At 41.8% G+C, this 13,207-nt stretch overlaps 1 protein-coding gene across 1 annotated transcript; it reads left to right on the top strand.

Annotated features, from left to right (window-relative positions):
- Nucleotides 1–7,251: 7,251 nt before the first annotated feature.
- On the top strand, nucleotides 7,252–9,044 carry neurog3 (neurogenin 3). The gene is made up of 2 exons (XM_002935768.4): nucleotides 7,252–7,467; nucleotides 7,833–9,044. The coding sequence occupies exon 2, from the start codon at nucleotides 7,834–7,836 to the stop codon at nucleotides 8,512–8,514; it is 681 nt and encodes a 226-aa protein (XP_002935814.2). The 5' UTR covers nucleotides 7,252–7,467; nucleotide 7,833; the 3' UTR covers nucleotides 8,515–9,044.
- The last annotated feature ends 4,163 nt before the right edge of the window (nucleotides 9,045–13,207 follow it).

Genomic DNA, 13,207 nt, shown 5'->3' with positions numbered 1-13,207 from the left:
AATATCCCACAGGAATAAATAGAATGTGGGTGGGTTTATATGTATTAAGCTCTAAACCCTCATTTTGATAAATCTGCCCTCAAGTGGCCATTTTATTAATGTGTAATAAAGGATTGGATTTTAACACTAATCTAGTGTTTTACCCATTACATTTTCTTGATTGGTCATTTAGGCTAATTTCAGAATGATTTAGTCGCCCACAATAGATCTCTGCTATCGCGGGCGACTAACCATTTCCAAAATGCCTTTCCATTGACAACAATAGGAGTCACCGATGGAAAGGCCTACACATTGCTTAAGCTTTCCAAAATCACACAAAGGGGCAGAGTTATCAAAATGTGAGTTTAGAGCTTAATACATAAAACTCACCAATGTTCTATTCATTACTATGGGATTTTTTAGAAGTGTATTTATCAATTAGTGAGAAGTTAGAACTCACCTGTTCATAATTAGGCTTCTGAAAATCCCATATGAATGAATAGAATATGGGTGAGTTTTTATGTATTAAGCTCTAAACTCACATTTTGATAAATCTGCCCCAAAGTTTCCTCCTGCAGGTTAGTCCTCCTGTGGTTAGCTGCCCACGGTAGCAGAGATATTGTGGGAAGTATTTTGTTTACTCACCATGTTTGAGATTTTACAGGTATTTTTTTTAAACAGACTTGAGCATTATAGAGGAATGTTTTGATTTATCATTTGTATTCAAGAAGTTTTATTCAGAAAATTGAGAGCTACTGAAATAGGGGACAATTTTTCAAATGCTGGTAATATGACGTCACCAAATATATAAATGCCATTTGAAAGTCACTTCCCTCTGTCACAGAATGGTCTCATTCCTAAGTTTGTCAATAAAGTGCAAAAGCAGGGACAAATTCTGACCCCTCAACCCCACTCTTCTCATTTCCCAGTTACTATGGCAGTCCAACTGACAGGTCAACTCCCTAGGGCTAGAGCATATTGGGATTTCTGGTTACTGCTTCTGCTATATTTGCCATTAATAGGCAGCACAAGTCACCCGGCATGGGAAATTATCAATGGAAAGTGGCCTAAAGCAGGTGCTAGGGTCATCAGATCTCCCCATGATAAGCTTTCTCAATGTTTAACATAGCTTTAGAGCTTATAGGGAGAGCACATTTAGCCACACTCTGCTCCTTGAGATGGATTAAAAAATCATCAGCACATCGATGGTGGACACAGGTCATAGGGCAGACAATTAGTGCAGGGCTCCATTGCGGCATGGGCCCGCCACCACTCCCTAATGTGAATGACACACAAGTTTTGGGACAGGTAGGAGGAGGGAGTGGGGACATCTACACAACTCCCCAAGCCTGGCCCTCATGAATACAGCACTGCAGAAATTCAAAGAGAGTGGAATGTAGTGTGTAAAGTATAAAAAAAGGCTGTGCTTGTTATTTACACTTTGCACACTGCCTTCCACTTGGTAAAAGAGCCTTTATGTAAGGCAGCAAATGTTGGATGCTTTGCTGCAAGCCAAAAACTTGTTAAAGGTCAGAAAAATTCTATTTTGCTCCAGTTGACTTGTTTTCATATCGGTGATTACTGAAATCGTATAGGGAAAAGTACAGCAGCATTCTACAAACAGCTAAATATTGTAACTTTAAAACATGCACCCATTTTAAGTGCCTGGGGCACATTTGGAGGTTTTATTATAGTTATTTGTGTTTGTAAATGTAACTTTGTGTAATAAGTCACACAAAACCCACTACTGGCATGTCGTTGAGGTATAGTAGCAAGTGCAGAGTGGCACACAGCAGATCCCATTCAAGTGGTAGATTGGGTCAGTTAGCTAGAGGTTTGGAGTGAATATGTATTTGTTGCCCTAGATCAGGGATTTTTTAACTCGTAACCTGCCTGCTGGCCTCCCGGAGGCTCAGATGTAAAATGTGTTGCTAAGTAACACAAGAATGAAAAAAGTTCTTTGGGGATGCCAAGTAAGGGCAGTGATTGGCTATTGGTAGCCTCATGTGGACTGCTGGCCTGCAGGAGGCTCTGCTTGGAGTAAAACTGTGTCTTTGTGCTTCCAAAATTTGTATCCAAGCCAGAAAATTAAAATGGGCATCTACTCTGCGCCCCACTGGGAGCAACATCAAAGGGGGAGGTGAGCGACATGTTGCTCCTGAGCCACTGATTGGGGTTCACTGTCCTAGATGGTCTTGAAACTTTGGCTAAATGCCTGATACACTGGCCCTGGGTTGGACCACTATGTGGAGCCCTGGCCAAAGTTTGGACTTTCAAGTGGGGCTTGAACTAAAAAGATCTGACAGACACACAAATAAAAGTTAATTCTTATAACAAAATGTGATCAGGATGCATAGGAAATGTGGTACTTCCAACTTTCCAACCTTTCTTTTGCTGAGATCAAAGCCTACTTGAATTTATGTTTTTGGCCACTGATTTTAAATTCATTGGACCAGATGCTAAAACTTGGTGGGTTTTTTGTAATGTGTTCACTAATGAAAAAGTGTTCACTTGAGTGTACAATATTCAGGAATGCACCAAATCCGTGATCTTTGTTCAAATCTAAATCCTCCACAAAATGAATCAGACTGAATCTTAACCCTAATCTGAGCAAAATAAAAAAAATTGCAGTAGATGAAAGAAGTTTTTAGCCAAACCCTTAAGGTGGACATACACGTTAAGATCCACTTGCTTGGTGAGGTCGCCAAGTGAGCGGATCTTCTCCCAATATCCCCACCTACGGGTGGGCGATATCGGGCAAATGATCGAATTATAATGACGGCAATGGGCGCAGTTGGTTGGGGGACCACATTAACGAGCCGTCGCCCCCTGATCCGACTGGGCAATTTCAGGCCAGATATCGGTTGGACATGCCTGTCGTTGCTGGCATTTAAATTTAAATATGCACGTATGGGGATTTCAGTTGGGTTTGGGATTGGGCTGAATCTTTTGTAGAGAGTCTGTTTTTCGGACAAATCCAAAAGTTATTGATTTGGTGGATCCATACTATTCATATATCAAATGCATAGCCATAACACACATCTCCTTAGCATATCATAAAAGGTCTGCAATCAGGTGCCCAGTCTCCTCAACTATGTTTCTCCATGACAAGTATTCTCATCCACACTAACAAACAAAAAAAGAAAATCATAATAAATCATACAACTGGGATAAACTGGGGCTCATTTAAACCTATAAATGATTGTTTCATTTGTGTCGTTTCTTGTATACTAGTTCAGTGCACATCTTCCCATTGGAACAGTTCCTTGGGGTTTGGAAGACTACCACAGCCTAACAAAAGATAAAAAACTTACAAAATGCATTGAAAGCATAAACCCAGTATTGCTCCCCAGCATAAAGCTGCATAAAAAGTAATTGGATATTGACATATTTCCACCCTTTGGCAAACTGGGCCATTTGACATGTCTGGTAAGTGTTCTGTTGTCCCTTACTGCAACTCATATATTTATAGGGAATACAGTAATTTAAGTTTGCAATATTTCTCTTTGGTGGACTGAATCCAATTTTTTGAAGATACACGTTTGACCCTTTTGTTTCAAACATTCTCCCTTCCAGAACCAAATTCCCTTTGTTTTACAAATTGCTTCAATAGTGTCTCTTAGCTTCCTTTAGATTAATTCATTTGACAACAATTAGCATGACAATAGCCATTTGCCCATAAGCATCTCTTTGTCTTTGAGCTACATTGCAATGGGGGCAGTGGAAGAATGCTTTCCTTTGGCGCCTGCAAAGAAAGGGAGATGTTATAAATCTAAGTACTACAAATTGATTCTGTGGAAGCGTAAATACAAGATTCATGTGGCTTATCTGCATTTTACTGTTGAGGACATTAGCATTTCAGGTTTGCCTTTGGCCCCCTGAAGCATAAAACAACCTAGTTACCATACAAAGAAAGCAGTCTCTATCCTAAAAGTGAAATGTTCAGAAAGTTTAATGAAGTCTGTAACACTGGCCAGCCTCATTTAACTACTTCACAACTAAAAGCCCTGCATCTGATTGCATGATAAAGACTGGGGGAGTTCTCTGTCCAGAAGTCTTACTTAAAGTTCCAGTTAAATTATGTTTTTGTTTCAAAACACAGAAAAACGCTAGCCCAGTGGTAAAACAGGAAATAGGCATATCAGAAAACTGATGGACTTCAGCTGCTGATATTGGTCCTTTAGACCGATTTGGCAGCTTATCAGCCCGTGTACGGGCACTAACGACGGGCCTCCCTGACCAACATCTGGCCTGAAATCGTCCAGATCTCAATTGGGCAGGTTTTATTTTTCTGTCAGATTAAAATGGCTGGCATATGCGCCGTCGGTTTGGAGACTGCATCAATGAGCCGATGCGGTCCCCATTTTAGTTCGATCGACTAAGGTGGGCATATCGGGAGAAGATCCACTCGCTTGGCGACCTCTTCAAACAAGCGGATCTTACAGTGTATGGCCACCTTTACTTCTATATTACATAGGTTTTTCAAACTATTTGGGGTTTGTTCAGGCCCTACATTTTTTCAGGGCCCCCTTACCAAATAAAAAGAATTCTTATATAATTTATACCAGCCTTCCTGCTTATAGTTTGAGTAATATCTTGGACAGCAAGTAAATTTCCATCCCAGATACTTCTCTTACTGGTCTTCTGATTTAGCTTCCATTCATATTAAACAGCAAATAAGCATGTTTACCCATATTTCAACTGACATGACTCACAGCCTACCATTTACTACACTGGACCCCCATGGTGCTGCAATGTTTTATTCAATTAAGTGATTTTTTTTAATAGTGACAGTTCCCCTTTAAATGTTGCTGTGCTATTTTCTATTACTTTTTTATAACTTAAAGTGATCACTTCTCATATAATTACATTGTTTGAAACTACCATGATTTGTTTTACCAAATTCTGTTTTAGCTGGTGGAGCAATAATTTATGTTCCTTGAAGTTCATGGGAGCCCACATCTACAGCTGCCACTGGACACCCTCTGTGGTCTCTCCTTTATCCAGAAAACAAATAACCACTTCAACTACTGTTTTGATCCAGCAGTCCAAAACCCGTCAAATTTTTTTGGCCTCTGATCCCTCCACAGTTACCTACCTTCTCTATCTGTCTCTTTCTGTCCTGGGAACTCCTACTCTCCCTACAGCAGGGCAACACTATATTCTTTACATTTGTTTTTATATGAAAAAGGCAGTCAACTAATCTGTATAGTCTTTACCTTCCCTTCTCTACCTATTTTGTACAGCTCTCATCACCACCCCTTATCTTTCCCTGTACTCAGCTTTTTGTCCCGATGGTATAACTGTATGAAACAAGTCTCTGGACTCTCTCTCCTCCACACTTACAGTACATAAAGATACAGAAAGTCAAGGCTGCCAGGTGACTCACATTACCTGACGCAGCACCTGAGCCCTGCAGGCAGCAACCATGAATCCATTAATCTCCCTACGGAGAATAAATCAGCACTGTTCGTGTTTGTTTGCTTTCCCTTTCACACCCCATTGTTGCAATGTATCAAAGATTTGTTTGCTCTTTGCTTATAGCGACTTAAACTTCCAAAGTGAAAATCCTTTATTGTCTTGCTAGTATTAGTGACAGGGTCAACCGACTCAGGAATAGCTGATCCATAGTGTGGGTAAACCCTACCAGCTCTGACTATATTGTACTGTACGGGTAGAACCTATTCTAGTTCTACATTGAAATGCGATGGACTGTTTTGTCTTGTGTAGGCAGATCCTATACCAGTTTTACATTAAAGTGGATGAACCCTATTGTACTGTGTGGGCGGATCCTATACCAGTTCTACATTGAAAATAAATAAACCTTATTGTACTATGTGGGCTGAAAATTCAGCAATACGCATTTTTTATGTGACAACTGTGGAATACAGTGATTTCAAAGCTGGACAATCAAAAAATATTTTTATGCTCTCAGTCATTGTACCATGAGAGAAATGGGTAATGGCACCACATTTATTTCATACAATAACAGTAATGGGTCCTGACCACTAGCACATAATTATTAAAAGGATGTAGGTACTGACTCCCCAAGCACATTATGTACAGTCAGAGTAAGTGGGTACTGGTACACCACTTATATTACATACTGCAAGAGGCAGTGCTTACTCCCCAAGCACATAATATTTAGTGACACAGTGGATGTTTAATCCACATGGAGTATTTATATTTAACAATTGATAACTAGGCTGGTTATTGCAAGAGAAGGGTTAATGCTTTCTTGGTGGAGATGCTGCAGAGCCAGAACTATACAGGGGCTGTAGGATTACTGTCAATGTTAGCAGTGTTTTGGAGGGGGAAGGAGGTGAAGCAGATAAAACAGCACTTTCAGCTTAAGATCACTAAGGGCAGGGGTACACAGGGAGATTAGTCGCGCCGTAACAAATCTCCCCGCAATGCCATCCCACCGGCTAGAATGGAAATCGTCGGTGGGAAGGCATACGCGGTGCCGCAATTTGCCGAAGTCGCCGACGTTGCCTTGAGAGGAAACTTTGGGCGACTTAGGCAAATTGCGGTGCCGCGTATGCCATCCCACCCCCACATTTGCCATCCCCTCCTTTTGTATAAGGTTTGTCGCGCAGCAACTAATCTTCCCGTGTGTCACTGTCCTAATACTGCACCAACAGTTTAGGAATGGGGATAATTACATCCCAAGTCACCTGCATCATAAACGTAATAGAAATTCCACCTACTCCTCCAGCACTCTGTAAAACATCCTTACGATGCTGCTGATTTTTCCATCACAGTTTAAGTCTCTGTAAATCTGTGCAGGAATTGGATTGACTGGAGGGAGGGAGGTTACAAATTGACTCTCCAGCCAATCTGATTTATGGGCAGCTATACAAGGACCTAAAGGTTTATGGCAAAACCAGCAGCACTAAAACTTGCAGGCATAATAGAAGACGCCTGCAGTGTTGTCTGCACTTTCACTGCCACCAACATCTCTCCCACACAGAGGGACTTCTCTCTAGCCTCCCCTAAAGCCTCACAAAAATGAATAATAAATGGGGAGGATTCTCAGTTTTCTCAAACTTTGTGCAAAGTGATCTGTCTGTGTATACTGCTGTGAAGTGCTGGACTAACAGTATTGTGTCACATTGGGGAGCCCTTCTCCCTCCCACTGAGCCCTTAATGGGATTCCAGCTGTGTGTCTGGTAGTGTGTGTGGGGGGGGGGGGGGTCGTGTGTCTTTCTTGCCTCTGATTGGCCATTTCCCAGCTTGTAGTGATCCAGGCACACTCCACACGAGGACTGATAAGATAACGTGTGCCAAGGGGGCATGCTTTGTATTGACTACCAAATCAGCATTGTCCTGGGCTGCATATATAAAGATTGTGAGAAAGTCTGTTGCTCATCTCTCACACAGTTCAGCTGTACAGTTACCTCGCACCCTTCTGTCCAACGGGACAGGGCAGGCAGCTCACCTTGCAGGACACACAACATACAGAGAACCCACAGTCTTGGTTTTGAGGTATGTACATGTACATACAATTTCAAACTGTCTTTGAAGTTACTTGTCTTATCAAAATCAGCAACTATATTGGATACAAACTGTTGATTAAGTGCAGAAAATCAGTAATTATACTGGATATAAACAGTTACAGTCAGTACCTTTGGCAGGATATTTGGCACTAACTCTAGCCCATAAAATGTGAAACAGCTTTGGACTCTGAGGGTGGGATGTTAAAATGTATCATTTTGTAAAAGCAATCATGTTGTGTACTGACTGCACAACTCGGGCATACTAACGCACAAAAAGAATTTGTACTGTTGAGCATTGAATACTGGAATGTTTAGATTTGTTAGAATTAACATTTTTCCCTTTGGATACTACAGGATGTCTCCCAAGAGTGACTGTCCCCATATGCAGAGGAGAAGCGAGTCAGAGCTTTATTACGAGATTTCGGACAATGAAGTGCCCCCTTTCTCACCCCCCTGCACCCCAGACTCCCAGTTAAGCCTTGCAGAAAGTGAAGACTGCACTTTGGTAGATGGCTACTCCCACCCCAGGGGGAATGAGAGAAAGAAGCAAAAGGTGAAGCGAATGCGATCAAAGGTAAAGAGCAACACCACTGTCATAAAACAGAGGAGAAATCGCAGAGTGAAAGCCAATGACAGGGAGAGAAATCGCATGCACAACCTGAACTCAGCTCTGGATGCACTGAGAAGTGTCCTACCCACCTTCCCAGATGATGCCAAACTCACCAAGATAGAGACCCTAAGGTTTGCACACAATTATATTTGGGCTCTGTCGGAAACTCTCCGGATGGCTGACCAGAGCCTCCTCAGCCCCGAGCAGCAGCACTTGTTGGACTCCTTAAAGAAGCTCCCCAAAAGTTGCCTGATGATGGATCTCTCCAGCCCTACCAGCAGCACTTCCTCGACTGAATGGGACTCTCTGTACTCCCCACTGTTCCAGGATAGTAGCCTCAGCCCCACCGGTTCCATGGATGAATTGATGCCTCAGTCCCACCCTTGCCTAAGACACAGCACTTCAATAGCAGCAGAGTTTGTGTAAAGCTGCCATACAGCTTCCCCTGCTCCTACCCATTGGCTCGTGTGGGACTCTCACCATATAGAGCCACACTACTAAGCTACCTAACGCATCTGCCTTCCCTTTAAATTATATTCTCTCTCTTCTTCCCATATTTGCCTTAACAAAGCATTCTCTACTCTGTGCACTTTGTATACTAATCACCCTTTGCCCCTTAGTTTGACGAGCTCTTATATACGTTTATATCCAACTTTTGTATTTTCTCCAACTTTTTCTTAGTGTGGAAATCGTGTAATTTTATACTGATTTTTTTTGTTTGTTTGTTATGGCTGGTATATGGCTACACAAGCTCTGTCAATATTATGCTGCATTGAAACAAAATGATTTCCCATAATCAATGTACTTAAATTATATAATTTGCTGTTCAGTGTATTTATTATTTTTAAGTCATAAGAAATATATATTTTGTACAAATGATAAGAATATTTTTTTCACACCAGCCAGGATTATTGAACTAAAAAATGCTGGCAATAAAGGTTTCTTTACAAAATATATCTATGGGTTTGTTTGTTTGTGCTTATTTGTATGTGTATTATAATATAAATAGACAAATTATTCACAATACAAAAAAAATCAATGTTAATGCTGCACATTGAGGAGACAAAAAGATGTTCAATGCATGTACACTGTCTCTGTATCCCCCTCTCCTTTATCCCCTAATGCAGGTTACTATCCTCCAGTGACAGATTCCAAACAGATCACAATAATTATTTCAATAACCTTTTTCATCCAGAAAATGCTTTATGGAAGAAGTGATTCATAGAATGTATACATTAACACAAAAATGCATGTCTGTGTAAGCTGTAATTAATAGTGCTATATGATATTTCCATCCTTGCAGGGTCTGCCCACAAATGACAATATAGTCCACTGGTAAAACTGGTAGCACTTGCCCTCTGAACAATATAAGGGCTCTGGTACACGGGGAGATTAGTTGCCCGCGGCAAAACTCCCTGTTCGCGGGCGACTAATCTCCCCGAGTTGCCTTCCCCCTGCCATCCCACCGGCGAACATGTAAGTCGCCGGCGGGATGGCAGACGCGGCGGCGCGATTTCGCGCAAATCGACGAAAAAGACTCCCCGTGTACCAGAGCCCTTAAACATATATTTTCTGTTGCTCGTACTGTACAATAGTCTCTGTTTAATCTCAGTGTACAACTGGTATAAAGTCTGCACTTACTATATGATACAAACATTCTCAATATATAATTGGCAGGGTCTGCCCACAAGGGACATTATGGTCCACCTGTAGAACTCCTATTGTTTCTACCTCCTTATCTGCCGTTTCAGCCCTGAGCGGTTAGTGGCGGATTGTACGATCTTTCGTGCGACCGTGTGTGGCCGCCTTAATGCAAGGTGTGTCAATGTTTGTTACCAAAAATATTATTTTAATCATCACATTGTATAGACTGCCTTCTGATTTCCTCAGATAGGGATTTTTATTTAAAAATCAAAATTCACCCAAACCTTCTCATTCACTCACTGTTTTTCTTAATAAATACTATTTCCCTTTAGATTTTCCTTAATGTCTGGTCTACTAGGTAATTATCTTATCATGCATCTCATAGACCAGAGGTGATACTGAATCACTGATAATATAATACAGTCTTCCTGTTAAAAAGGAGCTTCCTATGAATGATTCCGAAGGCTCTTTCTGCATAATCATTAGCACATATATAATAAATACTCAACACTTTAAACACCCCCTCATATAAACTGTTTAATACAGAACCTCCTACCAAAAAGTGCTCTTGACTCTCCTCTACCCCACACCCCCAGGGACACTCTATATTTAAATGGTTATCAGACAGAATCTGTGCCATTGTGACAAAATGTTCTGTTGTATAGAATGCTAGAATCTCAGCCTTAAAGCAAGGCAGGACTGCTGCTTACAACGGGAACCATATAGGATCTGTGCCGCTGGGCAGAATGCTCTATTATACAAACAGCTAGAATTTCAGCCATAAGGCAGGGCAGGACTGCTGCTTACAAATTGTCAAACATAAATTGACAATAAGTTTTTATAAACAAATTGGTTTGTTTATGGGTAATACTGCTCAGGGCAGTTTTATGTAATTGGGAAAACTGGTATTAGGAGGAGGCAATGTTACATATGCAGTAAAAATTGTAAGCTCTTAAAAGATTAAAAACACAAAAGAAAAGGTATAAAGCTGTTGGTACACACAAAAAAATCATACAATATGTTTGGCTAAAGGGGACAGGGCTTTAACGGTATTTGGAGCAGAACTTTGGGCGGTACTGGGGTGGAGTTTTGGGTGGTACTAAGGGCGGGGCTTTAAAATGGCAACACTATGCCCACATAGTGGGCATCTATTCCCAGTCTACAACTTATACATAGTCTGTCGCAACAATCATAGAAGGATTTTCAGTATGACCTGAAGCAAACAATCTGTGTTTCCGAAAGTTTCTGCTGAATGCGTATGCCTTCCCACCGACGATTTACATTCTAGCCTGTGGGATGGCATTGCGGGGTGATTTGTGGCGGCGCAACTTATCTCCCCATGTACCCCTGCCCTTAGTGATCTTAAGCAAGCAACCTGTGTCCTATCCTTTCTGAAAGTGCTGTTTTATCTGCTTCACCCCTTCCCCTCCCAAACACTGCTTTCATCTACAGTAATCCTACTACCCCTCAATTGGTCTGGCTCTGCGGCATCTCTGCCAAGAAAGCATTAACCCTTCTCTGTCATAACCAGCCTTGCTATTAAATGTCAAATATATACTCCGTGTGGATTGAATATATGTACCAATAGGCTTTACAGGCTGCAAAAGATGGAGAGGTATAGCTGGGTAAGGGTGCTGACACACAGCAGTATTTTGTTGTCCCTGGGTAATCACTCCAAACCCTCATATTTCTGCTTCTCATTTGATATAAAGTGAATGGGTTTCTGTCTGTACCTGCTGTACTTGGGGTCAATACCTACTACCTTTTACTTTCATTTGCTTGGGGTGTCAGTACTAGTGATGTGCCGGTCAGGAAAAACTCAACCTGCACCTAACCCGCAAAATCTTAACCCATACCTGACAACCCACGAAATGTTGCCACTGGTTGACCTGTGTCTTTCTGCTGTACACTACTTCTGTGTGTGCCTTGGGTTCCAAGACAGGGAAACTGTGGGAGCAGAGGAAGAGACTTACCTACTCTGACCCACATAAGGGTTGCCACCTGCCCAGATTTGAAGCTGACAGCCCAGTTTTAGGGAGGTCCAGATCAAAACTGCCTGTCTGGTTTTCCAAATTAGGGACCGATCAACATTGACCATGTCATTACCCTGTCCCTGACATCACTGGCCCACCCACAACATCCGTCACCACCCCTCTTTACGTCACTCACCCACCCCCTGCCTGGAGTTTTCAAAAACAAAAGATGGCAACCCTAACCCTCACCCAGCCCAAACTTGCAATGCTTGCCCAAATTCAATCCTAACCTATCTGACCTAAGGATAAACCCATTGGTCCCACGGGTTGTGGGTCAACCTACACATCACTAGTCAGTACCCATTGCTTTTTACAGTTTTTGGTTCTCACAAGTTAAAAGCAACTGCAAATCTGCTATATCTGATACTAGCTTCTGATACTAGCTTTAGATCAACCGCTATTTAGCCTACTTTAGCCTCTTCAAACAAAAAATCACCCTCCACCTATGTGCACAGAATGTGCTTTTAGAGTGGTGTGGGTCCTCAAAGCAGTATATGGGCCATAACATTGTGACTATTGGCTCATGTGGGTGCCCAGCCAGCGGTATCCCTCCTTCAAGCATTGGTCTTTTTCACTATGTATCTCTTGGCAGCATTTGAATGATGGTGGAATTGTAGTTGAGCAACAGCAGGGGGTCCTTAGTCTGGATTTTTCTTAAGCATCTAATTTTATACCAAGAAAATCCAAATGCAAAAACTGAAAACAGCAAGCCCAGCTGCTAGGCAAAGTAATGGACACTTTGCATAAGACATTATGCCAAGCTCAGTAGCAGGTACTTGGAGCAGGACTGTTTCAGTATACTTAAAAAGGGTGGGTACTAGAAAATCCATACAAATTATTGAACTGTTTTATGGCAGAATTATGGTGCAAGGCATAAAAAAACAAAAAGCCACTCTTACACAACTTCCCCATATAATACCACTGTCCTAATGACAAAACTAGGGTTGCCATCAGTCTTCTTTTGACCCAAACAGCCCAATTTCCGGAAGGGCTATCCAGGCCAAAACTTCCTGCACGGTTTTCCTAGATTGACACTGCGATTAACCAATCACCATACCATTACCCCGCCCCCTGTGACATCACTGCCCCACCCTATGACATCACCGCCCACCCCCTGCCCAGCTTTCAGCAGGGGAAAAGGTGGCAACCTTAGACAAGACCGTGATGATTTTGACTACTTTAAAACTCGATTCTCACATTTCAGTAGAGCTGATGAGGTTAAAAAGGCAACTAATATTCTTTCAGAGCCAATCTGAAAATGTGGAGCTTGTCGAACCCCAGAGCTGAGTAATTCTTTCTGGATCTACTACATGCACCGTGCAAAGATCATACAGAAAACTGGATATATAACAGGTTCATATACACATTATTAACAGTATATTGTTACAGTACAGATATGGGATCTGTTATCCGGAAACCCATTATCCAGAAAGCTCTGAATT

Source organism: Xenopus tropicalis, chromosome 7, assembly GCF_000004195.4.
Source record: "Xenopus tropicalis strain Nigerian chromosome 7, UCB_Xtro_10.0, whole genome shotgun sequence".
Taxonomy (NCBI): domain Eukaryota; kingdom Metazoa; phylum Chordata; class Amphibia; order Anura; family Pipidae; genus Xenopus; species Xenopus tropicalis.
Note: the sequence above shows the minus strand (reverse complement) of the source record. Positions and strands in the feature narration are given on the sequence as shown.

Bases quoted from the DNA above. Each gene is read 5' to 3' on its own strand.
- neurog3 (XM_002935768.4), top strand. From the start codon at position 7,834: ATGTCTCCCAAGAGTGACTGTCCCCATATGCAGAGGAGAAGCGAGTCA.